The sequence below is a fragment of the Triticum aestivum genome, chromosome 4D (genome assembly GCF_018294505.1).
Source record: "Triticum aestivum cultivar Chinese Spring chromosome 4D, IWGSC CS RefSeq v2.1, whole genome shotgun sequence".
In the NCBI taxonomy this organism is placed as follows: Eukaryota; Viridiplantae; Streptophyta; class Magnoliopsida; order Poales; family Poaceae; genus Triticum; species Triticum aestivum.
The window spans coordinates 71,419,859-71,447,016 of record NC_057805.1 but is presented as its reverse complement, the minus strand read 5'-3'; the positions used below and the strand labels follow the sequence as shown (position 1 = coordinate 71,447,016).

At 45.4% G+C, this 27,158-nt stretch overlaps 1 protein-coding gene across 1 annotated transcript; it reads right to left on the bottom strand.

Annotated features, from left to right (window-relative positions):
* Positions 1-6,355: 6,355 nt before the first annotated feature.
* Positions 6,356-12,718, bottom strand: LOC123096290 (probable NAD kinase 2, chloroplastic). The gene is made up of 8 exons (XM_044517982.1): positions 12,148-12,718; positions 9,968-11,848; positions 9,151-9,272; positions 8,915-9,056; positions 8,607-8,828; positions 8,067-8,141; positions 7,062-7,163; positions 6,356-6,881 (listed from the first exon to the last, which is right to left on the bottom strand). The coding sequence occupies exons 1-8, from the start codon at positions 12,322-12,324 to the stop codon at positions 6,678-6,680; spliced, it is 2,925 nt and encodes a 974-aa protein (XP_044373917.1). The 5' UTR covers positions 12,325-12,718; the 3' UTR covers positions 6,356-6,677.
* Between the last annotated feature and the right edge of the window lie 14,440 nt (positions 12,719-27,158).

Genomic DNA, 27,158 nt, shown 5'->3' with positions numbered 1-27,158 from the left:
AGCCTTTCAGGCATGCAGCCCTGCTGAAGCAAATGAGGAACGCGTGGGCGGCGGCTCAAGGCGTCACCTTCAATGTAAAAGGCCCTAACATGTTCCTGTTCCAGTGCCATTGCCTGGGAGATTGGAAGCGGATTATGGATGGGGGTTCGTGGATCTTCCGTTATGCTCTGGTGATAATCCAGGAGTATGACGGTTTCACCGACGTTTCGGAGTACAAGCTGAACAAAGTGCCTTTGTGGGCGAGAGTTAAGGGGCTACCAGATGGATTGACAGCCAAGAGAGAGCTTGCTGAGAAAGTTGCTGCCAAGGTTGGCGAACCACCTTTTACAGTCATTGTTAATGAAGGCAAGATCAATCCAGCGAGTACTTTGAGAATCGGAGTTTTTGTAGATGTGAGTACACCTCTGGTTAGGTTTGTACCGATAACCCTCAAGGAGATGAGGAGGTATCCTGTCTATTATGACAGGCTGCCGGACTTCTGCTATTTTTGTGGTTTGATAGGACACACAGTTGAGGAGTGCGGGGATGGAATTCATGACCCACGTACCTGCGAGTGGGGAGAGTGGCTTCTGTGGGGCTCGGAGCAGCCAACATATCAGGCAGGAGGAAGGGCAAACATGGAGGGTCGAGGTAGAGGAGGTAGATATGGAGGAAGAGGAGGTAGAGGTGGTAGACAAGGGAGGGGAGGTCGTGAAGGAGAAATAAGAGATGGGGAGGATTATGACCGGCAAAATACTAATGTGGACTATTCCCAACAAGACGCGAGATCGCATGAGAACATGGGGGCGCGCAAAAGGCTGGTCTCAGCTAACGGGTCAGTCAATATCAGAGGCCAAGTGCTTCGAAACTTAGAAGGAAGAGTAGCCGGAACAGTCCTAATGCTGGAAAACAATGGAGATGACACATTACCGGGGGTAAATAATACTCCGGGGAAAGTCCAGATAATGAAGATAAGAAGGCAAGATGGTGTGTTACATGGTGAGGATATGGCCATAAGTGTTCAGGCGGCCTCCTCCGGGGAGGGCCGCCGAGCCCAATGAGAACTCTATGCTGGAACTGTCGCGGGATTGGTGATCCTGCAACGATCAAAGAGCTCCGCGATTTAGTGGAGGCGTGTGCGCCGATGGTGCTTTGCATTATGGAAACGCAGTTAGCGAAGTATAGGGTGGAATGTTTGGCAGGTAGTTTAGGTTTTACTGGTCGTTTTGGAGTAGATAGTGCAGGTAGAAGTGGAGGTCTATGTGTGTTCTGGAAGAATAATGTTGATCTTGAAATAAAATCCTATTCTCAGTATCACATTGATTCGGTGGTGAAGGAGCCGGGCAAAGACCCTTGTCGCTTGTCATGTTTCTATGGTGCGGCCAACAGGAGCTTGAGGTACAAGACGTGGGACACGATGAAGTTCTTACGAGGAGAGAGTACCCTGCCATGGCTATGCATCGGGGACTTTAATGAGATACTCCGACAAGAAGAGCAGATGGGTCCTAATGAGAGGGACAGTGCACAGATGGAAGGCTTTAGAGAAGCGGTCGATGTATGCGAACTAGCTGATCTCGGATACAAAGGTTTGGACTGAACCTTTGAGAAGAGAGTGGTGGGAGGTGAATTTTGCAGAGTACGGCTTGATCGAGCCTTGGCGAGCGCCAGCTGGTCAACAATGTTTCCCTTTGCTTCAGTAGAACATCTCACAGCAGCAAAATCTGACCATAGCCCAATTTTACTGTTAAATGAACTTGAAGCAAACAACCTGAGGATTGCACTAAGGAAACCTTTCCAGTATGAGTGTTGTTGGAAAACAGATGATAGGTTTGGGGGCACCCTGAAACGTGAGTGGGAGCAGAATCATCCAGCTACCAACATAGCAGAATTAGCTGCAAAGTTGTCTTCGGTCGGAGCGTCACTTAAACATTGGAGCCGAACAACGTTTGGATCAGTACGTGAAGAGCTGAGGAAACTACTTCATCAGTTAGTAGTTTTGCGAGCCGACCCGACGCGTGTTGGGCCGGGCGAAGAGGAGAAGAGGGTCCAGGACAGGATTGTCGAGATTTCATACCGAGAAGAGATAATGATGCGACAACGGTCGCGTATTGATTGGCTATGTGCAGCTGATAGCAATACTCAGTACTTCTAGAAGAAGGCAAGTGCTAGACGAGCAAGAAACAATATAGCTCAGCTTGAGAAACCGGATGGGACAGTAACTACAGATGCTGAAGAGATGGCCGGAATGACTAATCAGTTCTATGAAGATTTGTACAGGTCTGAAGGATGTATTGGGTTGGAGGAGGTTTTGTCTCACATTCCTGTCAGAGTGGATGGAAACATGAATGCAAAGCTTAATGCACCATACACAAAAGAGGAGGTAAAAGATGCTCTCTTTCAAATGTTCCCAACAAAAGCACCGGGTCCCGATGGTTTTCCCGCACATTTTTTTCAGAGACATTGGGACCTATGTGGTGAAGAGGTTACTAGCATGATTATCAGATTGCTCAATGGAGATGACTCGCCGGAGGATATCAATCACACGTTCATCGTTCTCATTCCCAAGATCGCTAGTCCAAAAATTCTAAGACAATTTCGGCCTATAAGTCTTTGTAACGTGATCTATAAGATTGCGTCAAAGGTCTTAGCCAACAGGCTGAAGATCATTCTCCCTGAGGTAATTTCTGATCCGTCAAAGGTCTTAGCCAACAGGCTGAAGATCATTCTCCTTGAGGTAATTTCTGATCAGAAATTACCTCAGGAAGAATGATCTTCAGCCTGTTGGCTAAGACCTTTGACGCAATCTTATAGATCACATTATAGGAGCAGTCGACCTTTGTGCCTGGACGTCTAATCACTGATAATTTTTTGACAGCCTACGAGTGCTTGCACTATATGAAAACGAAGAGAGTAAAGAATAATCATTTTGTAGCTCTAAAGCTAGACATGATGAAAGCGTATGATCGCTTGGAATGGGCGTATCTGAAGGCAGTTATGTTAAAGATGGGTATTAGCCCACGGTTCACAGAGACTATTATGAGATGTGTTTCGTCCGTCACATTTTCAGTTTTGTTTAACGAAGGCAGTCTGCATGATTTCAAGCCATCAAGGGGCATGAGGCAAGGGGATCCAATATCTCCGTACTTATTTTTACTTGCAGCTGAGGGTCTCTCATGTCTTTTAAAACATCTTGGCGGCGGGATACGGGGGTTAGCTGTTGCAGACACGGCCCCGCAAATTAAGCACTTGCTCTTTGCAGACGACAGTCTTTTGTTCTTTGAAGCTAATATGGAGAATGCAACTCAAGTCCAAGACATTTTGAGGATGTACTGTGACGCGTCAGGCCAGCGTTTGACACGGAGAAATCCTCAATTTATTTTAGCAAAGGTGTGCCAGAGGCAACACGGAATGAGATAAAGAATGCATTGGATGTTCAGAATGAATCCTTATCAGAGAAATACTTAGGCCTGCCCACGGATGTAGGGAAGAACAAGGAAGGAAGTTTCAGATATCTGAAGGACATAATTTGGAAACATATTAAAGGGTGGATGGAGAAATGTTTATCAGCAGGGGGAAAGAAGTCTTGATCAAATCAGTTGCGCAATCCATCCGACATACTCAATGTCATGTTTCAAACTGAGCCGTGGATTAACTGAACATATAAACAGCCTTATTCGGAAGTTTTGGTGGGGGAGTAAGCGTGGCTAAAGGAAACCGGCATGGGTTTCTTGGAAAACTATGTGTAAACCAAAGAATATGGGAGGTATTGGATTCAGGGATATAGAGCTATTCAACCTTGCTCTACTTGCTCGTCAAGTCTAGCGATTACTTCAAGACCCGGAGTCCTTGAGTGTGCGTGTTCTTCGTGCTTGATATTACCCTCAGAGCAACATTTTGGTTGCAGGCCTTGGTGCTCGACCTTCCCAGGTTTGGCGTTCACTGGTAGAGGGGAGAGATGTGCTTGTTATGGGCCTGATAAAAAGGATTGGATCGGGGGCTAACACACGCATCTGGGAAGACAACTGGCTGCCGCGAGACTTCAAGCTAAGACCTATCTGTCCTATTTCTTTAGCTCCGCCGCAGTTAGTCTCTGAACTTATTGATGCAGTGACCAGATCGTGGAACAAACAAGTGCTGTCTGAGCACTTTGTTCAGCCGGATGTGGATGTTATTCTTAACATTCCTTTAAGCTCTCGTGTACAGCCTGATTTTTGGGCATGGCACTATGACCGTCGGGGAATATTCACAGTCAAATCAGCATATAGGATGATAAGTGGAATCAAACACCAACGTGAGGACTGGCTAGAGCATAGACCGAGCCACTCAAATACTGCAGCGGAAAGCAGATCCTGGTCTCAACTCTGGAAAGTAAAAGTTCCATCAAAGGTCAAGGTTTTTGTTTGGAGATTAGCACAAATGTCTCTGCCTACTAGATCAGTCCGCCATGAGCGCAACATGGCCACGCCCCCTGTTTGTGGTTTATGCGAGGAGGAATATGACTCATGGCGGCACTCTTTGTTTGAGTGCGGGATGGCTCGGTGCGTGTGGGCGCTGGGTGATGAGGAAACACTGGAACATTTGATTTCCAACAGAAGTGATGACGCACGGCTATGGCTATTCTGGCTTTTTGAAACAATGAATCAGCAGGATCTTGCTAGAGTTTTAATCACCATGTGGGCAATATGGTGGGCACGGAGAAGGGCGATCCATGATAATGAATTCCAGAGCCCATTATCTACTATGTGCTTTGTTAACAGGTACCTACAGGACCTTGAAATAGCGTCAAAATGTAACTCCAGTACACATGCTAGCGAGCCAAAGCCAAGAGGCCGGAAGTGGATTCCGCCTGGAGAAGATGTGGCGAAAATGAATGTAGATGGCGCTGTCTCCAGGTCAGGGAAGACGGGAGCATGTGTTGTTATTTGCAGGGACAAAGATGGCAGCTATATTGGTGCATCGGCGGTGATGTTTGATGGCTTAGTGGAGGCTGCAAGTCTGGAGGCCCAAGCATGCAATGAGGCACTAGCTCTTGCCCAAGATCTTCTTCTATCACATGTGATCATAGCTTCGGATTGCCTGCAAGTCGTCTCGGACATCCAGGGTGCTGCGCAATCATCTTCTTATGCTTGTGTTATTGATGAGATTAAAGTTAGAACTTTAGACTTTGTTAAAGTTAGCTTTCGTTTTGAGAATAGGGAGGCGAATTATGAGGCTCATGCCTTGGCAAAGGCAGCCTCGACACTTCCTATTGGCCGACTTGTGTGGCTAGGGAACACACCAGACATTATTTGTATTCCGTCAGTTTTGATCGATGAATAAAACCCTAGTTACACCTCAAAAAAAACTTATAGGTGGCATCGATGGGTAATATTTGACAACTTTAGGGGCAATTTCGGTGACGTACTACCAAAAGCAATAACCCTTTATCTAGTAAACAATAGTGTAGCCTAATCGGGAATATTGAACCTACTACTAGTACGACATAGCTAGAAAGACCCGTCCTTCAGTTCAAAAGAAAAAGAAAAAGGATTGATCGTTATTGACTACTCCCTCCATTCCTAAATATTTATCTTTCTAGAGATTTCAACAAATGACTACATACGGAGCAAAATGAGTGAATCCACACTCTAAAATATGTCTATATACATCCGTATGTGGTAGTCCATTTGAAATTTCTGAAAAGACAAATATTTTGGAACGGAGGGAGTAAAAGGTATGATGTCTAGCCTCATACCTCAACGTAAAGATGCAGCACCAACTTGTTTCAATAACGATTTGAAGCAAATGCTTCGACAGCCAAAGCACCATGCTTAACTTCTACTGTAGATCAGGATTCTGAATCTTCCTCTATGAAAAGTCCATGTTGTCCTTCTCTTGTACATTTTTTCACCTCAGTTTTGCTAGAATTTCTAAATCAGGAGGGATGATGTTTTAGGAGAGACGGAGTCTACGTTTTCCCTATTATGCTACTGGAACTCATGGAAACACCACAACGGTGATTGCATGTTCCAGGAGGATGCCGGTGTGTCTCCTGGATGCTCACCGTGCTCATGCCGTGTGTTAGCTGGGCTGTCTAGGCGCGCTAGTCGTATAAATGTATTGCCTAGTATTTTCAACCAGATAGATTTTTTTTATTGTATTGGCTAGAGCATGCACTTCTACAGTATGCACATCTCCCTCCCTCGCTTGTACTCTGGTCTATGCACTGTGGCCGTTTCAGGCCATTTTTAAAATATCTCAGAGGATTTATGTACATGGATTGAACCGATACCTCTATGGTAAAATCACTAGAGGTATGTGTGACATATCTTGATCCTTCAAATAAAATCTTCACATTTCCACAAAAAAGAAAAAAAATCTTCAGAGTAATGCTAAGTTGAAATACAAAAAGTAGCCATCAGCTTAGATATATATGTTTGAGCAAAAATAGAGGGGTTCATTACAATGGGCTATCATCTTCGCGTGGGCTGTCATCTTCTGCTAGGCCCAGAGATAATGAGCTATACTGTTGATTTACAAAGCAGATAATTACAAACACTATCAGTGTTACCATCACCTGCTGTCACTGTCACTGTCAGGTCAAAAAGTCTGCTCGTCTCCTGTGATGTTACAGATGCTACAGAAAAAGATCATCTATCTTCTAACACAAGGAGGTTATCTATGTATAGAGCTATGTATGTACAGGAACATGCTAGGGTCTAGAGCGCCTTCTGGTCCAGCCTCTCGTTCCAGTTCAGGCACCTGATCAAGCTGCGGAACCAGTCCCCGGTTTGGTCCGATTTGTTGACGGTCGGCAGCGGGTGCTCGCTCATGGATATATGAACAGAGTCTCCTCGCGACAGCTGCTGCCGCCTTTTGCCGTCGAACGACACCCATGCATTGCTTCTCGCGTCGTCCGGGATCTGGTAAAAATCACAAAGTCAATTGGTCAGCAGAGCAAGGCCGTGGTATTGTTGGGTAACAAGGCCGGGGATATTCTAGAGACATAATAATGCCAAGAATTTATCAGGATGAGATAATGGCATAAGATTACATGACAATATTAGGCATTTCACCATCCATCTATTGGAGGATTTCCGTACCTTCAATTCAAGCCGTGCAGAGTCAGGAAGTATGACAGGTCTAAATGACAGCGAGTGCGGACAGATTGGAGTGAACAGCATACATGGGACATTTGGATGCACCTGGACAGCAAAAACCACAATGACCCCAGTAAATAACTTGTTCTTTTCACTTGATATATCGTACTCCCTCCATTCCTAAATATTTGTCTTTCTAGAGATTTCAATAAGTGACTACATACAGAGCAAAATGAGTGAATCTACACTCTAAAATATGTCTATATACATCCGTATGTGGTAGTCCATTTGAAATCTCTAAAAAGACAAACATTTAGGAACGCAGGGAGTAGTACACATGGGAAAAGGAACAGTTGACTGGCAAGAATGAAAAGGTTGCTAAACACAAGTAGTGTGATTGTGGTGCTCAAAACACAAATGTACAGGTGACATAGTGCATTTGAACGAAGCACTAGACCAGCAAAGCAGACAAACAGGCCATAGCATCACTTCCGTTATTCAGCCTTGAGGTATGCGTTGCCCCCAAGTTTTAAAATACAAGATCTTAACTGCAGCAGGTAGATTGAATCTTGCTCACAGGCAACAGAGGAAAACTTTGTATTATGATTGAAGTAGATGGTGTGTATTACAAAATGAATGCGCTAGTATAGCTTGTGAAAAGCATTTGTAGTTTAAGCTTGTCAAAAGGAACCACTAAACAATTCTGCAGTGGAAATCAAGGACAAAGAGCTTTCCAGATGTTCATTGGCCTGGTTTCGTTGAACAGGTACATGATGCATGACAGATGGAAGTTTTATTTATATAACCAAAAATCTGTCTTAAATGTAAAAATTATATCCATATGCTGCATAACTGAGAAATAACATGTCACGTGGAGTGAAAATATAACACAAGAAACATGCATTATGTGAATCTGGAAAGTGCTTTTGTTTACATGCCATGACACAATTCAAGTCAATGCTTTTGCTCAGTTCTTCCTAGTAATATAACTTGCAAAAATTAACCTACCATTGAACCCCCTGCTGCAGTAGAGTATGCTGTGCTGCCAGTTGGTGTTGCTACTATCACACCATCTCCTTGAACCTATATATATTCCCATTAATTCAAAGTAGTTGAAGTTACAGTGGATACATAGTAGTACAACAATCCTGAACATCTAAGTAAATACAAGCATCAAACAGTAATATAATCTCCAGGACTACAAGATCAAGAGTAGCAAGTAGACTCAGCAACACTAATATGTGATGATTATACTGCAATAACCGTTTCTTTCAGGGCACCAAGTGATAAAAGTATGAAACAATGAAGGACAGTTCAGTTTGGAGAAATTTTGAAACATAAGTGACAACTGGCTAAACTTTTCTAGCATAATACAGAATTTGGAGGTGCACCCATGAAAATTGAGTTAATTCAATATTTGCCATTGTGAACTTTGCGTAGCCGAAAAATTCCAGAGAGAAATATAGACAAAGGGCAATGATGCATAGTTACCAAGGAAAAAGGCACAAATAGAGACATCTAGTTTCTAAGGCTTTATACAGATCTTACCTTAGTGATAAGGTGGTTATGCTCATAGCATTCAATTTTTGAGAGATATGGATTAGAACCCCGATCAACAACGACTTCATTTAGCACATCAAACACTTTCCCGGGCATTGCTTTTCCATTTCGAAAGATTACACAGCGTAGACGCATTCTAAGGGTTATATAAACTCCAAGCGTATTGTTCCCATGGATGACAGCTCTCATATCTTGCCTGAAACCTTCAAACTGAAGTGAAGGAAATGTTACATGCTTAGACTTGACAAAAGAAAGTCATAGGATAAAATTATCTTAGAATGGAGTCTGAAACATACATTATGTGAAGTCAGAAATCCAAGAGATCCAAGATTGAACGAGACAACAGGTGGTACAGAAGTCCTAAATAAGTTTGATGCGTGCAATATGACCCCATCACCTCCCAAGCATGTGACAAAATCAACTCTCTCATGAAGGTCGCTGATTTTTGGAAAAAATGATATTAGTAAATAGTAATGCAGAAATTAATATGCAGTTATATCGCTCATCAAACTTACATATGTTTCACTTATACCTGGTATCTTGAGTATAGAAGGTTTGCACAAAACCATAACCAGGAATCCTCGCAAATATATCATGAACATCAGGCTCCACAAGAACATTCATCTTTTCTTGATGATAAAGAAACGAAGCAACCTGAAAAGTAGTATACAGGATATCAAATGATGTGTATGTTGCCAAATAAGAAATAAAATTAGGTAGAAGTACATGAAATGTATATCCTAAGTGACTATCAAACAGCTTGGATAGTTGGAGTAGATAACTAAGTCTTAGACAAACTTTGACACTTACGAAGACATGTACCAAAGAGCATGGACTGCACGAGCTACAAAACTGGGAAATGTGTAACAGATACGTTAGCTACATGATACAGACTGGTTGGCACACATGAATGATTATCCCTACCATGAAGTGAGATCTACAAGTCAATCCACCTCACACAAAAGAGATATGGCTGTTTTGAATTTTAAAGCAAACCCTCATCAATCAGACAAAACCTTTCAAGAACTTAAACTTTAAAGAAGAAATTCAAACTATAGTAGCTGACTTAACTAATGCTCTCTTTGATACAACAATACTAAAAATCTCGCAATTAATTCTGTGTAGTTCCACATCTTACTACAAATCTATGAAGTAAGGTAAGTTTCTGAACACAAAACTAGCACTATATTTATAATTTTATCGAATACATAATTTGCATGACGGAACTTTATTCTTTAAGATAGTAGAGTACATTTTGCTACCAAATACAAAAAAAGAAAATATGTATTGATATATGAATGATATGCAATAAATAGATATGTACTAAAAAATGGAAATTGTGAATCCACCTCTTTAGCCTCTTCCATGAGCTCATCACCTAATTTCTTCAACAGTAAGACGGTCTTTGGAGGAGATTTCCACATAAGCATCTGTTGCTGGGTGCTAGGATGAGTAAAAGCTAAAGATGATTCTGTTACTTTTTCTCTAGTACAAGAGAATCCATCTGTACGTACTAGAAACATCTCAGCTTTTCTTCTTGACTGAACTCTGACAACACCAGTTGTGGCACAAATACTTCCATCGATTGTATCTGATGAGTATCTCTCAAGATAAGGACCACCATTCTTTTCAGATGGTTTCTGTGATCCAAGCTGAGCATTCCCATTGGGATTGCTGGCATTAGACGTTCTAGGATCAATAGTCAGGAGTGAAGCTGCACTTCCCTTTTCTTCAAAAGAAGTGGAGGTTCCATTGTTCGAGGGTTTTCCATTAGTGATACCTGAAGAAACCGATAATATATAATCATTGTCAAATAATGTCCCATTTGCGTTTTTCAAAACCATCATGTCTGATGCTTCACAATCAATGGCCTCATTATGTTCAGCTCTGAGATTTTGTTTTCTCCTTGAGATCATCAAGCTACTCGATCGTCTTCGAGAGTTCAGAACAGATTTTGGATAAACTCTTTTGCTTCTAAAAAATTTGGTCATCTCCTTTCTAGAGAAAACATTGCAAGTAGGAAACTGTGCCTTAAGGGGACTAGTCTCCAGTTTAAAATCTGAAAGAAGTTCTGTCCTGCTGTCATGCAGTTCACCTTGTTCAGTGCTTTGACCATTGGGAAGGGAATTAGTAACTTCCAGATTATTACTTGTAATTTCTATGTCTATATCACGTGCTTCCCCAGCATCCACGGTTCTATCAGACTTCACTACTGCACCATTTTCACTACCATTTGACGAGGAACCTGGGCCATTTGTCGGATCATTCTTGAGCGCCTTACCATTCACAATTGGTGAACGCTTTTTGGTGGCCAGTCTCTCTGCACGAGTGGCATACTGCTTCCATCTGGAGACCATTGCAGACGTCCTATTAATCCCTTCCTTGCTATGAAGATAAATGGGCTTCTTCGTCCCATCAGACACAAGCGCCGCAAATTGCTGAACCTGTTCAGCTGAGGGAGAGGTCCCAATCTCAACTGGCATGTTGACCACCTCTATCTTTCCGGATGAGACAGCTTTGCCAACTGCTGAAAGATATAAATCATCCTTAACATCTTCCTCCCGGAGATCAACAATAGTTCGGAATCCCTTAGCCAATAACCACACCAAACCCTCCTCACTGACTTGCCCTCCCCTCCAAAATGCAACCTCCAACTCATCTGTCTCCGAATCATCTGGCACAGTTGAGAAGTACACCGGAAACCAATTTGCAAACAATGTTGGACAGGGATGACCATCAACCCTTGCGAAACCCGCATCATAGCAGGCATTCTTCAACCTTTGCAGCCTCATCCAGATATCCAATCCTCGGGGCTCACTCGGTACAAGGTAGCTAGCAAGTGCAACCTGCATGCTCTCACAACACCGCTTCATATCACCACGGAACAGGGCCAGCGGCGGAATCCTATCCATCGTGCTGTACTCAGATCCTTGGAACGCGCTCGCGACACCTGACCGCCCTGCAAGCACCTCTGTCCTACCCCGGTTCAGCAATGCCAGCATGCAGCCAAGCACAGCAGCAACCTTGTCCTCGAGCACTGGCAGGTCCTCGGATGGCACATCATACCGCACAGGGCACTCGCCTGTCTCCGGATCACAGAGCGCCGACATGACAGCATTTTGGAGCTGCTCTGCGGCACGGAATATGCGGCAGTATGCCTCAATCTCTGCAATGTCGCCGGGCACTGGACCCACCCACAACAGCTGGGATAAGTCCCTTGTGTGAGAATTCTGCAGCAAAGAATGTGCCCCATCAGTTACCAAGCCACACTAAAATATCATCTGGAGCTATGGATGCAATCAAGCAAGCAACAAAGTTTCCACTTCATTTCTAGCTTCAAGCCAAGTGTTCGATCAAATGTCCACAGAAACCATATACAGGCTAGAACCATACAACACAGAGAGCATGCGCCATCAGCCATACATCCCATAAATGGGGTACAATCTGCATATCGAAGGTTCAAGAACTAGAAGCCGCTAAGATCGCTTCCACGAACTGTTCGACGGAATGCTCGAGAACGGTAACTAACCTGGGAATCGAGCCCGATCCGGGAACTGAAGGACGAGGCCCGCGCGGCGACGCCACGGCGCGCCGCCGCGGGGCGCCAGCACCACCACCGGCCGGCGGCGACCCAGGCGACACGTTCGCCCGCGAGCGGCGGGAGCGGGAGCTTGGCGGGCCCGTGCCGCGCGCAGACGGCGAGCATCACGCGCGCGCGACGAGGACGAGCGGAGCGGGAGGAAGCGCGTCGCTGTCGAGGCCGCCCGTGGTCTCGGCGTGCCTCTCGATGGCATCCACAGGTGAGGGGGTGGAGTAAAAACTGCGGCCTCTGAGGGAGGGAGGAGAAGAATCCGAACTACCGGTAGGGAAAACAAGAGGGTAGGCGAACTGGCAAAACTCTCCGCGGCAGGTTGGTCACGCCGCCGCCATTGTGGGTGGCTGTGGGCGGATTGCCGTCGCCGATCCCAAATGGAGCGCGCACACGCACGCAAAAATATGTGGAGAAATTGCAGAAATGTGATGGGAAGGGGAAACGGGCAGAGAAAGAAAGTTTGGTCTTGGGGTGATCAGAGGAGTCTCTTTTCTCCGAGATCGACATTCTTGGAGGTTTGCTGAAAGGATGAGGTTCTGTTTCGGGAGGATATCGTGGACCACATTGTGTGGTTTGGGTTTTATGGATTTTTGTACAAGTTTTGCTGATGGGAGGAAAAGAAAAAGGGTGAACAAAATTATGTGTGCCTTTATGGATTTTTTTTAACACAGTACAGACGCAAGCACTCATATAAACGTGCATACATTCATCCCTGTAAACACACACACGCACACCCTACCCCTATGAGCACCTCCGACAGACTGAGCCGGCATATCATCTTAGATTTTAGGGTAATAATGATGATGGTAATGGGGACCCATGACCCTCACATCCTTCTTTGAGGTGACACAGGAGGGGGGGGGGGACTATTTTTGCACCGCCTGCCTCCCCTCGTCTCTCTCCTCCACCTCACCGCTGCCGTTGGCCGCTGTTGGGCAAAGTCCGAGCAGTGCCGGTGGCGAGAGGGACTCTCCCGGCGCGCCCCCTCCTCCGTGGCCATGGCGTGGGTGCTCCTCCGACGGATTTCCTTGGCGATGTGGTGCTGGCAAGGTCCGGTGACGGTTCAGTGTGGTGGCTGCGGTGGAGGTGTGTGCCTCGTCCGGTGATGCAGCCTGTGGCTATGGCGACCTGTGGTCTTGCCCCCATACTAATTCGGTTCCTGCTGCCATAGGCATGGTGACGCCGGGCCTCCATGGATGTTGGGCACCGCGGTGGTGCAGGCGGTTGGTGCTGGTGAGGCGTGGTGTGCGGTGGTGCACGACGGGAGTCATGGTGGGGCGGTGGTCATGGCGAGTGCAGGCAGCGGTGTGGCGGCGTGGGCGTGCGCGGCGGTGTTGTTTAGAGGCGACGACGCGAGCTACTGACCAGGTCGGTGGTGGCACTGTGATGGCTCGGCCAGGATGGAGTTCCTGGCGAGTAGCGAGTGCCCGGCTACCTCCTGGGCTGTGTAGCTTGCGGCGGTGCTCTCCGGATGATGTCGGCGTGGGAGTTGTCTGTTGAGAGGTGCTGGGCCCTCGCAAGGTTGTCCCTTGGTGTGGGTGACGGTCGTCGTGGGCGGTCCTGGGCCTTGCTGGAGTTGTCGGTGGCTGTTGTTCTTCGGCTAGGTTGGAGATGTTGGTTGGGTCACGTTTCTCTCTGATGTGCGGTCTGTCGGCGGTCCTCGGCTAGCGGCTACGATGGCGTGGAGCTGCGGTGGCGGCGGTGTGAGGCCACATGGATGGTGCTTGCCAATTCTTTTGTGGTGTGGAGATGTGCGATGCTCAGATGAAAATCTTGCTCGGCTTTGGCCGGGCCGACGGCGATGGCACCCATGGGTGGCATACCCCTCCTTGGAGGCATCACCAAGGTGGATTCGACATTCTTCTCGCTCGGTTGGGGTTGGTGATTGCCTTCAAGCGAAAGCCTCGATTCAGTTGGATCAGCACGATGGCGGCATCCTCGACGTCGCTCCTCTGTTGAGAGCATTGTGTTTGGAGGCACAGCTTGGTTCCTCATTTCTCTCCGGTATTCACCGTGGTCCTTTTTTTATCCTTGACAGCCCTACGTACGGCCATTGCCAGTGCGTCCAAGACAGTGTCTTTCTCGGATCTGATCAAGTCCTGTCATTCACTTGCCACCTCCTCTTAGGCATTCAGGGTGGATGGTGCATCGACAAGCGAAGTTCCTTGGAAACTGGTAGTCTTTGGAGGTGTCTGGTGTTGATCGAGACGTGATGTTGTTCTCGGTTAGGACAAGCTCTTTTGCTTTGTAGTTTTTGTTTGGTCGTGTCGTGGATGTCTTCAGACTTGTCGGGGTGTGGTGTTCGTGCTACGCTCGTTGTTCACAACTAGTGGTAGTGTTTTTGTAATCAAATTTCTGCCTTCTATAAAGCTATGGTACGCCTAGGCGTACTCTGAAAAAAGATGATGATAATGGGTTTTCTAGGAACTCTAGGTTACATTGACTAAATTCTTTGAGAGTTTCAGGCAGCTTTTGTGCTATACCGCTCAAAATACAATTCCAACAAATACGAAACAGAGAAGCTAAAACAAATGAAACCAAAAAAGGAAATACATGACAAAAAACGAAATAAAAATGTTTGAAACTTCACAAGTTTCCAAGAGTTAACCGAAGTGATTAAACCTTCACAAAAGTGACTGAGACACTATCAAACAAAAACAGGTGTTGGGACTTAAAAAAAATCCAATCCTACATTTTTAGGAAATTATGTGTTTTTCGGCAGGTGCAGAAATAGGTGGAACGTCTTACCTCGTTAGAGGCGACGATTTCGTGTTAATGTACAAGGGCATATCGCTGGAGTGCACACTGCATGGGTTACAAGGAGAGGGGAAAATATGGAAGAGATAAAGAAGGTTTACAACACGCCTAACCTCCTAACACAATTAATGTTAGAGAAAAGGCTACCGCCCGACTTTAAATTAATGAAGCCCTTACAGCAACCAAGAATAGCACAACATCAAAACGCATACAACAAAGGAAGAAAGAAAAGACACGGCATGATACAAGGCGCCAAGGACCAGCCACACACCCTAGAAAACGATAAGCCAAGATTGAATGGAAGAGGAGAACTGCTTGGTGTCTTCTGAGCTCAGCTTCGTGATCAAGCAACTGGAGCCGAGAGCGGAGCCACCATGGGAAGGGGACATGCCGACATGGGAGGCCATGCCATCGCCAACATCCAAACGCCAGCAAAGACAATGCCATCCGGCTCCATCACCTGGAGGAGCCCCTTGCTCCCACTGATCTCGAGCAAAAGGGCACCGCAACAATGAGCGATGGCTATGCTCACCTCCCTCGAGCCAGAATGAAAATCGCCGTCAAGGTCCAGCAATGATGGCTCCGAGCACCATCCTACAGTCGGAACATGCATACCTAAAGAGCGCCAGTGTCAAGGCCACGGGACCGTCAACACGAAGAGAGGAAGCTGTTGTCCATCCCCACACCACGGCCACCAACAGGAAGGGTCCTGCTCAAAAGACGGAGCCTCCAAGAAGGGAACGGTGCAAAAGCGCCGCCGCCCGGTCTGGGAAAGGACCAAGGGTTTTCACCCTGAGCACGGGGGAGGGGCAACCTATATGACGCCCCCAAGAATGGGAACGACACGAAAGGGCGTCGACGTCACCGGCACCGACATAGTCGGGATGAGCTTTCACCAGGTACCGACCACCATCCACCCAGCGACCACAAACCACACATCAAGCGCACCCCATTGGGGTTGGCAAAGAGATGAGCAGACAAGTCGTGAGGAGGACAACATCAAGAACCGAGAAAGATGAGACCTTGCCCATAGTCGGCCCTGCATGCCTCCCACGCGAGCTACCTCACCGTCCGCACGACCAAGATAGCACACCAGCACCAGCCAGGCAGCACCTGCCGTGAAAGCACCGCCAAGCCCGCCACCCAGAGCCGCCGCTTCGGCATCCAAGAGGCAAACCTTGCCCGCCTATCTCATAGAGATGAGCCGCCGATGCGCAGCTAGCCACCCTCGCTGCCGCACCAACGCTCCCCCACAACCTACAGTCCCACCATTGCCAACCACCACCAGCACGAAGACGAAATCCATGAGGTTCAGATCTACATGACCCTAAGGTTCATGTACCAGATCTAGGGGAGGGGCAGCCACTACCAATGATCCATGGATCAGGCCGCGAGGGGCGTCACCCAGAGTAGTGGACCACTCCATCACACACAACCGAGGACTGACCCCCTGGTCAGATCCACCGGCACGGCAGTGGCGGACGGAGCAAGCGCGGGGACCGCCCAGCCCGCTGCTTCGCGACAGCCAGCGACCAGCCACGTCGTTGAGGACGACACCCACAAGGCTGGACAGATCCCACCACTCGGAGAAGTGGCGTGCAGAACTTGGCAGGAAGACGACCACCTGCCAGGGAGGGAGCTTCGGGAGAGGAGCGGGCAGGGGAAGAAGGAGGCGGAGAGCCCCCCCCCCCCCGCCGCCGCCGTCGTGGGCCCCATAGCTTGTTATGGGCGGATATTGTCACAAAATAGTTTATAGTCAACATGGGGGTCACTGAAGGGAGCAGAGTAACCTGGGAAGAGATGTGGTTTTTCGTCGTCTTTGTTGATCAAATTTGGATGCTGATGGACGGTTACAATGCTGGACCAAGAGATCATTCCTACATGCCCCTGTTGCACACTTTGAACAAGACCAACATTGATGCCAGACTCATGGTTAAAATTGTATCTACTCTCATTATCTTCAGATAGTCCATGTACTTATGTAGATTGCTTAAAGTGTTCAAATTGTGTTATGACACCAGATACTTCCGCAACGTGTTGTGCCTAAGGAAATGGGTGCAAATGGAGAGCTAACAATTGTTTTCCATCCTTGAGTGAACATCAGTTCGACTTCATACTCGGCTTCAGGACAAGGAGATAGAAGCATCGTCCTTAATGGGTGGAGCAAAGTAGTTGACGTGTACAACATGGATATTGGAGACATGATAATCTTCGTGCTAAGTCATGGACATGCAGGGACCTTTCTCTTCCTTGATTTCATTGCTGCTGAACCAGATGAGGAGTAGTTCTGACTCTCTTTCATGTTGCCTCAATGACCGTCTATCTCTGTGGGTCATGTTTTATGCTACTGTTGGTACTTATGTGATAATGATGAACATGTATGTGCTATTAAGTAGTATTAAGAGATTATTCCCTTTTTATAATACTGAGAGCACGCATGGAGAAATAATCAATGGATTTCGATAAGAGCATCTGAACCCTAAACCCTAAAAAGATTGATTCTAATATATTATAAACTCTGCCATGGCATAATTTATAAGGTACTACGTTCTGAACACCAACACGCCATTTTGTTAACCATTTTTTAATCCGCCGAACATTTTTCGTGATGCCAAATGTTTTTTATGGCAATACAAATCGTCCCTAAAAATGGACATGCCTAGTGACGCCCAATATCGTCACCCAAAATCAGGCCAAAACATTGACAAAGTTGCCGAGGGCGCTGCCCCGGTATGAAAACACCTTGTGACGATGGCCCGTCACAGAAAATGATTTTAGACGATGTTTCCTGTTTTGTCGCTAAGGTTTTTGTCACTGAATAGAGCAAATTTTGTAGTGCCATCAGCGGGGTGCCTCATTGCATTAGCCTCTTGAACCCTCTTTTCCTAGTGCCACCGGGTGTGCTCTGATATTTCCCTCGAAGAAAAAAATCTTTGTAACCGTGGGATTATCGGAAAGAATCGGAGGATTGATACGTCTCCAACGTATCTATAATTTTTGATTGTTCCATGCTATTATATTATCTGTTTTGGATGTTTTATATGCATTAATATGCCATTTTATATTATTTTTGCGACTAACTTATTAACCTAGAGCCCAGTGCCAGTTTATGTTTTTTCCTTGTTTTTGAGCTTCGCAGAAAAGGAATACTAAACGGAGTCCAAACGGAATAAAACTTCACGATGATTTTTCTTGGACCAGAAGACACCCAGGGGACTTGGAGTGCAAGTCAGAAGAGCCATGAGGTGGCGCCCTAGGGGGGCGCCCCCTACCTTGTGGGCCCCTCGGTGACCTCCTGATCTAGTTCTTCCTCCTATATATTCACATATATTCCAGAACCACGAGAAAAATCCACGAAAACAATTTTCCACCGCCGCAACCTTCTATTCCCGTGAGATCCCATCTTGGGGCCTTTTCTGGCATCCTGCCAGAGGGGAATTTGATCACGGAGGGCATCTACATCAACTCTATTGCCCTTCCGATGAAGCATGAGTAGTTTACCACAGACCTACGGGTCCATAGCTAGTAGCTAGATGGCTTCTTCTCTCTCTTTGATTCTCAATACCATGTTCTCCTTGATGTTCTTGGAGATCTATCCGATGTAATCTTCTTTTGTGGTGTGTTTGTCGAGATACGATGAATTGTGGATTTATGATCAGATTATCTATGAATATTATTTGAATCTTCTCTGAATTCTTATATGCATGATTTGATATCTTTGTATTTCTCTTCGAATTATCGGTTTGGTTTGGCCAACTAGATTGGTTTTTCTTGCAATGGGAGAGATGCTTAGCTTTGGGTTCAATCTTGCGTGATTTCACCCAGTGACAAAGTACAGGTAGCGAAACACGTATTGAATTGCTGCCATCTAGGATAAAAAGATGGGGTTTTCATCATATTGCTTGAGTTTATTCCTCTACATCATGTCATCTTACTTAAGGCGTTACTCCGTTCTTTATGAACTTAATACTCTAGATGCATGCTGCATAGCGGTCGATGTGTGGAGTAATAGTAGTAGATGCAGGCAGGAGTCGGTCTACTTGACACGGACGTGATGCCTATATTTCATAATCATTGCCTTGGCTATCGTCATAACTTTGCGCTTTTCTATCAATTGCTCGACAGTAATTTGTTCACCCACCGTATTATTTGCCTTCAACAGAGAAGCCTCTAGTGAAACCTATGGCCCCCGGGTCTATTTTCCATCATATTAGTTTCCAATCTACTATTTTGCAATCTTTTATTTTCAGATCTATAAACCAAAAAACCCAAAACTATTTTATCTTTTGTTTAGTTTTATCTATCTCTATCAGATCTCACCTCTGCAAGTGATTGTGAAGGGATTGAGAACCCCTTTATCGCGTTGGGTGCAAGTGTTTGATTGTTTGTGTAGGTGCATCTATTAGGGACTTGCGCGTTTCTCCTGTTGGGGAACGCAGTAATTTCAAAAAAAATCCTACGCACACGCAAGATCTATCATGGTGCTGCATAGCAACGAGAGGGGAGAGTGTAGTCCACGTACCATCGTAGACCGTAAGCGGAAGCGTTATGACAACGCGGTTGATGTAGTCGTACGTCTTCACGATCCGACCGATCCTAGTATCGAAAGTACGGCACCTCCGCGATCTGCACACGTTCGGCTCAGTGATGTCCCATGAACTCTCGATCCAGCTAAGTGTCGAGGGAGAGCTTCATTAGCACGATGGCGTGATGACGGTCATGATGAAGTACCGACACAGGGCTTCGCCCAAGCACTGCAACGATATGACCGAGGTGGAAATCTGTGGAGGGGGGCACCGCACACGGCTAAGAGATCAACTTGTGTGTCTATGGGGTGCCCCCTCCCCCGTATATAAAGGAGGGGAGGAGGAGGCCGGCCGGCCCTAGGGGCGCACCAAGGGAGGAGGAATCCTCCTCCTAGTAGGAGTAGGATTCCTCCTTTCCTACTCCTACTAGGAGGGGGAGGAAGGAGAGGGGAAGGGAGAGGGAAAGAGGGGCCGCGCCCCCCTCCCCTAGTCCAATTCGGACTACCTTGGGGGGTGCGCCACCTCCTGGCAGCAGCCCTCTCTCTCCCCTAAAGCCCACTAAGGGCCCAATAACTTCCCAGGTGGGTTCCGGTAACGCTCCGGCACTCCGGTTTTATCCGAGATCACCCGGAACCCTTCTGGTGTCCGAACATAGCCGTCCAATATATCAATCTTTATGTCTCGACCATTTCGAGACTCCTCGTCATGTCCGTGATCACATCCGGGACTCCAAACTACCTTCGGTACCTCAAAACACATAAACTCATAATACCGATCGTCACCGAACGTTAAGCATGCGGACCCTACGGGTTCGAGAACTGTGTAGACATGACCGAGACTCATCTCCGGTCAATAACCAATAGTAGAACCTGGATGCTCATATTGGTTCCTACATATTCTATGAAGATCTTTATCGGTCAAACCGCATAACAACATACGTTGTTCCCTCGGTCATAGTCATAGTATAAGTCATGAAGAAAGCAATAGCAACAAACTAAACGATCATCGTGCTAAGCTAACAGATGGGTCAAGTCAATCACATCATTCTCTAATGATGTGATCCCGTTCATCAAATGACAACTCTTTGTCCATGGCTAGGAAACTTAACCATCTTTGATTAACGAGCTAGTCAAGTAGAGGCATACTAGTGACACTTTGTTTGTCTATGTATTCACACATGTACTAAGTTTCCGGTTAATACAATTCTAGCATGAATAATAAACATTTATTATGATATAAGGAAATATGAATAACAACTTTATTATTGCCTCCAGGGAATATTTCCTTCAGTCTCCCACTTGCACTAGAGTCAATAATCTAGATTACATTGGAATGATTCTAACACCCATGGAGTCTTGGTGCTGATCATGTTTTGCTCGTGAGAGAGGCTTAGTCAATGGGTCTGCAACATTCAGATCCATATGTATTTTGCAAATCTCTATGTCTCCCTCCTTGACTTGGTCGCGGATGGAATTGAAGCGTCTCTTGATGTGCTTGGTTCTCTTGTGAAATCTGGATTCCTTTGCCAAGGCAATTGCACCAGTATTGTCACAAAAGATTTTCATTAGACCCGATGCACTAGGTATGACACCTAGATCGGATATGAACTCCTTCATCCAGACTCCTTCATTTGCTGCTTCCGAAGCAGCCATTTACTCTGCTTCACATGTAGATCCCGCCACGACGCTCTGCTTGGAACTGCACCAACTGACAGCTCCACCATTTAATAAAAATATGTATCCGGTATGTGACTTAGAGTCATCTGGATCAGTGTCAAAGCTTGCATCGACGTAACCGTTTACGACGAGCTCTTTGTCACCTCCATAAACGAGAAACATATCCTTAGTCCTTTTCAGGTATTTCAGGATGTTCTTGACCGCTGTCCAGTGATCCACTCCTGGATTACTTTGGTACCTCCATGCTAAACTAATAGCAAGGCACACATCAGGTCTGGTACACAGCATTGCATACATGATAGAACCTATGGCTAAAGCATAGGAATGACTTTCATTTTCTCTCTATCTTCTGCAGTGGTCGGGCATTGAGTCTGACTCAACTTCACACCTTGTAACACAGACAAGAACCCTTTCTTTGCTTGACATTTTGAACTTCTTCAAAACTTTATCAAGGTATGTGCTTTGTGAAAGTCCAATCAAGCGTCTTGATCTATCTCTATAGATCTTGATGCCCAATATATAAGCAGCTTCACCGAGGTCTTTCATTGAAAAATTCTTATTCAAGTATCCTTTTATGCTATTCAGAAATTCAGTATCATTTCCGATCAAAAATATGTCATCCACATATAATATCAGAAATGCTACAGAGCTCCCACTCACTTTCTCGTAAATACATGCTTCTCTAAAAGTCTGTATAAAACCATATACTTTGATCACACTATCAAAGCGTATATTCCAACTCCGAGAGGCTTGCACCGGTCCATAAATGGATCGCTGGAGCTTGAAAACTTTGTTAGCACCTTTTGGATCGACAAAACCTTCTGGTTGCATCATATACAACTCTTCTTTGAGATATCCATTCAGGAATGCAGTTTTGACATCCATTTGCCAAATTTCATAATCATAAAATGCGGCAATTGCTAACATGATTCGGACAGACTTAAGCATTGCTACGGGTGAGAAGGTCTCATCGTAGTCAACTCCTTGAACTTGTCGAAAACCTTTCGCAACAAGTCGAGCTTTGTAGACAGTAACATTATCGTCAGCGTCAGTCTTCTTCTTGAAGATCCATTTATTCTCTATGGCTTGCCGATCATCGGGCAAGTCAACCAAAGTCCACACTTTGTTCTCATACATGGATCCCATCTCAAATTTCATGGCCTCAAGCCATTTTGCGGAATCTGGGCTCATCATCGCTTCCTCATAGTTCATAGGTTCGTCATGGTCAAGTAACATGACTTCCATAACAGGATTACTGTACCACTCTGGTGCGGATCTTACTCTGGTTGACTTACGAGGTTCGGTAGTAACTTGATCAGAAGTTTCATGATCATCATCATTAGCTTCCTCACTTACTGGTGTAGGAATCACTGGAATTGATTTATGTGATGAACTACTTTCCACTTTCCTCCCACTCACTTCTTTCGAGAGAAACTCCTTCTCTAGAAAGGATCCATTCTTAGCAACGAATATTTTGCCTTCAGATCTGTGATAGAAGGTGTACCCAATAGTCTCCTTTGGGTATCCTATGAAGACACATTTCTCTGATTTGGGTTCGAGCTTATCAGGTTGAAGCTTTTTCACATAAGCATCGCAGCCCCAAACTTTAAGAAACGACAACCTGGGTTTCTTGCCAAACCACAGTTCATATGGTGTCGTCTCAACGGATTTAGATGGTGCCCTATTTAATGTGAATGCAGCCGTCTCTAAAGCATAACCCCAAAACGATAGCGGTAAATCAGTGAGAGACATCATAGATCGCACCATATCTAATAAAGTACGATTATGACGTTCGGACACACCATTATGCTGTGGTGTTCCAGGTGGCGTGAGTTGCAAAACTATTCCGCATTGTTTCAAATGAAGACCAAACTCGTAACTCAAATATTCTCCTCCACGATCAGATCGTAGAAACTTTATTTTCTTGTTACGATGATTTTCCACTTCACTCTGAAATTCTTTGAACTTTTCAAATGTTTCAGACTTATGTTTCATCAAGTAGATATACCCATATCTGCTCAAATCATCTGTGAAGGTAAGAAAATAACGATACTCGCCGCGAGCATCAACACTCATCGGACCGCATACATCAATATGTATTATTTCCAACAAATCTGTTGCTCGCTCCATTGTTCCGGAGAACGGAGTCTTAGTCATCTTGCCCATGAGGCATGGTTCGCAAGCATCAAGTGATTCCAAAAGCCCATTAGCATGGAGTTTCTTCATGCGCTTTACACCAATATGACCTAAACGGTAGTGCCACAAATAAGTTGCACTATCATTATTAAACTTATATCTTTTGGCTTCAATACTATGAACATGTGTATCACTACTATCAAGATTTAGTAAAAATAGACCACTCATCAAGGGTGCATGACCATAAAAGATATTACTCATATAAATAGAACAACCATTATTCTCTGATTTAAATGAATAACCATCTCGCATCAAACAAGATCTAGATATAATGTTCATGCTCAACGCTGGCACCAAATAACAATTATTTAGATCTAAAACTAATCCCTAAGGTAGATGTAGAGGTAGCGTGCCGACGTCGGTCACATCGACTTTGGAACCATTTCCCATACGCATCGTCACCTCGTCCTTAGCCAATCTTTGCTTAATCCGTAGCCCCTGTTTCGAGTTGCAAATATTAGCAACAGAACCAGTATCAAATACCCAGGCACTACTGCGAGCATTAGTAAGGTACACATCAATAACATGTATATCACATATACCTTTCACTTTGCCATCCTTCTTCTCCGCCAAATACTTGGGGCAGGCACTCAGTCTCAGGCTTAGGTCCAGACTTGGGCTTCTTCACTTGAGCAGCAACTTGCTTGCCGTTCTTCTTGAAGTTGCCCTTCTTCCCTTTACCCTTTTTCTTGAAACTGGTAGTCTTGTTGATCATCAACACTTGATGATCCTTCTTGATTTCTACCTCCGCAGCTTTCAGCATTGCGAAGAGCTCGGGAATCGTTTTATCCATCCCTTGCATATTATAGTTCATCACGAAGCTCTTGTAGCTTGGTGGTAGTGATTGAAGAACTCTGTCAATGACACTATCAACTGGAAGATTAACTCCCAGCTGAGTCAAGTGATTGTGGTACCTAGACATTCTGAGTATATGCTCACTGACAGAACTATTCTCCTCCATTTTGCAGCTGTAGAACTTATTGGAGACTTCATATCTCTCATTCCGGGCATTTGCTTGAAATATTAACTTCAACTCCTGGAACATCTCATATGCTCCATGACGTTCAAAACATCGTTGAAGTCCCGGTTCTAATTTGTAAAGCATGGCACACTAAACTATCGAGTAGTCATTAGCTTTGCTCTGCCAGGTGTTCACAACATCTGGCGTCGCTCCTGCAGCGGGTTTGGCACCCAGCGGTGCTTCCAGGATGTAATTCTTCTGTGCAGCAATGAGGATAATCCTCAGGTTACAGACCCAGTCCGTGTAATTGCTACCATCATCTTTCGACTTAGCTTTCTCTAGGAACACAATAAAATTCAACAAAACAACAACACGGGCCATCTATCTACAACAACATAGACATGCAAAATACTATCATGTACTAAGTTCATGATAAATTAAAGTTCAATTAATCATATTACTTAAGAACCCCCACTTAGAGAGACATCCCTCTAATCATCTAAGTGATCACGTGATCCATATCAACTAAACCATGTCCGATCATCATGTGAGATGGAGTAGTTTTCAATGGTGAACATCACTATGTTAATCATATCTACTATATGATTCACGCTCGACCTTTTGGACTCAGTGTTCCGAGGCCATATCTACATATGCTAGGCTCGTCAAGTTTAACCCGAGTATTCTGCATGTGCAAAACTGGCTTGCACCCGTTGTATGTGAACGTAGAGCTTATCACACCCGATCATCACGTGGTGTCTCAGCACAACGAACTGTAGCAACGGTGCATACTCAGGGAGAACACTTATACCTTGAAATTTAGTGAGAGATCATTTTATAATGCTACCGCCGAACTAAGCAAAATAAGATGCATAAAGGATAAACATCACATGCAATCAATATAAGTGATATGATATGGCCATCATCATCTTGTACCTTGATCTCCATCGAAGCATCGTTGTCGTCTCGCCAACTATTGCTTCTACGACTATCGCTACCGCTTAGTGATAAACTAAAGCAATTACATGGCGATTGCATTTCATACAATAAAGCAACAACCATATGGCTCCTGCCAGTTGCCGATAACTCTGTTACAAAACATGATCATATCATACAATAAAATTTAGCATCATGTCTTGACCATATCACATCACAACATGCCCTGCAAAAACAAGTTAGACGTCCTCTACTTTGTTGTTGCAAGTTTTACGTGGATGCTACGGGCTGAGCAAGAACCGTTCTTACCTACGCATCAAAAACCACAATGATTTTTCGTCAAGTGTGCTGTTTAACCTTCAACAAGGACCGGGCGTAGTCACACTCGATTCAACTAAAGTTGGAGAAACTGACACCCACTAGCCACCTGTGTGCGAAGCACGTCGGTAGAACCAATCTCGCGTAAGCGTACGCGTAATGTCGGTCTGAGTCGCTTCATCCAACAATACCGCCGAATCAAAGTATGACATGCTGGTAAGCAGTATGACTATTATCGCCCACAACTCTTTGTGTTCTACTCGTGCATATAACATCTACGCATAAACCTGGCTCGGATGCCACTGTTGGGGAACACAGTAATTTCAAAAAAATTCCTACGCACACGCAAGATCTATCATGGTGATGCATAGCAACGAGAGGGGAGAGTGCAGTCCACGTACCCTCGTAGACTGTAAGGGGAAGCGTTATGACAACGCGGTTGATGTAGTCGTACGTCTTCACGATCCGACCGATTCTAGTACCGAAAGTACGACACCTCTGTGATCTGCACATGTTCGGCTCGGTGACATCCCATGAACTCTCGATCCAGCTGAGTGTTGAGGGAGAGCTTCGTCAGCACGACGGCGTGATGACGGTGATGATGAAGTTTGATACGTCTCCAACGTATCTATAATTTATGAAGTATTCATGCTATTATATTATCCATCTTGGATGTTTAATGGGCTTTACTATGCACTTTTATATTATTTTTGGGACTACCTATTAACCCAGAGCCCAGTGCCAGTTTCTGTTTTTCCCCTTGTTTCAGTGTTTTGCAGAAAAGGAATATCAAACGGAGTCCAAACGGAATGAAACCTTTGGGAGCATGATTTTTGGAACGAACGTGGTCCAGGAGACTTGGAGTTGAAGTCAAGGAAGCTTCAAGGTGGCCACGAGGCAGGGAGGCGCGCCCCCACCCTCGTGGGCCCCTCGTGGCTCCCCTGACCGACTTCTTTCGCCTATATATATCCATATACCCTAAAAACTTCGGGGAATAGAATAGATCGGGAGTTCCGCCGCCGCAAGCCTCTGTAGCCACCAAAAATCAATCGGGACCCTTTTTCGGCACCCTGCCGGAGGGGGGAACCCTCACCGATGGCCATCTTCATCATCCCGGCGCTCTCCATGACGAGGAGGGAGTAGTTCACCCTTAGGGCTGATGGTATGTACCAGTAGCTTTGTGTTTGATCTCTCTCTCTCTCTCTCTCTCTCTCGTGTTCTTGAGGTGGTACGATCTTGATGTATCGCGAGCTTTGCTATTATAGTTGGATCTTATGATGTTTCTCCCCCTCTACTCTCTTGTAAATGATTGAGTTTTCCCTTTGAAGTTATTTTATCGGATTGAGTCTTTAAGGATTTGAGAACACTTGATGTATGTCTTGCATGTGCGTATCTGTGGTGACAATGGGATATCACGTGATTCACTTGATGTATGTTTTGGTGATCAACTTGCGGGTTCCGCCCATGAACCTATGCATAGGGGTTGGCACACGTTTTCCTCTTGACTCTCCGGTAGAAACTTTGGGGCACTCTTTGAAGTTCTTTGTGTTGGTTGAATAGATGAATCTGAGATTGTGT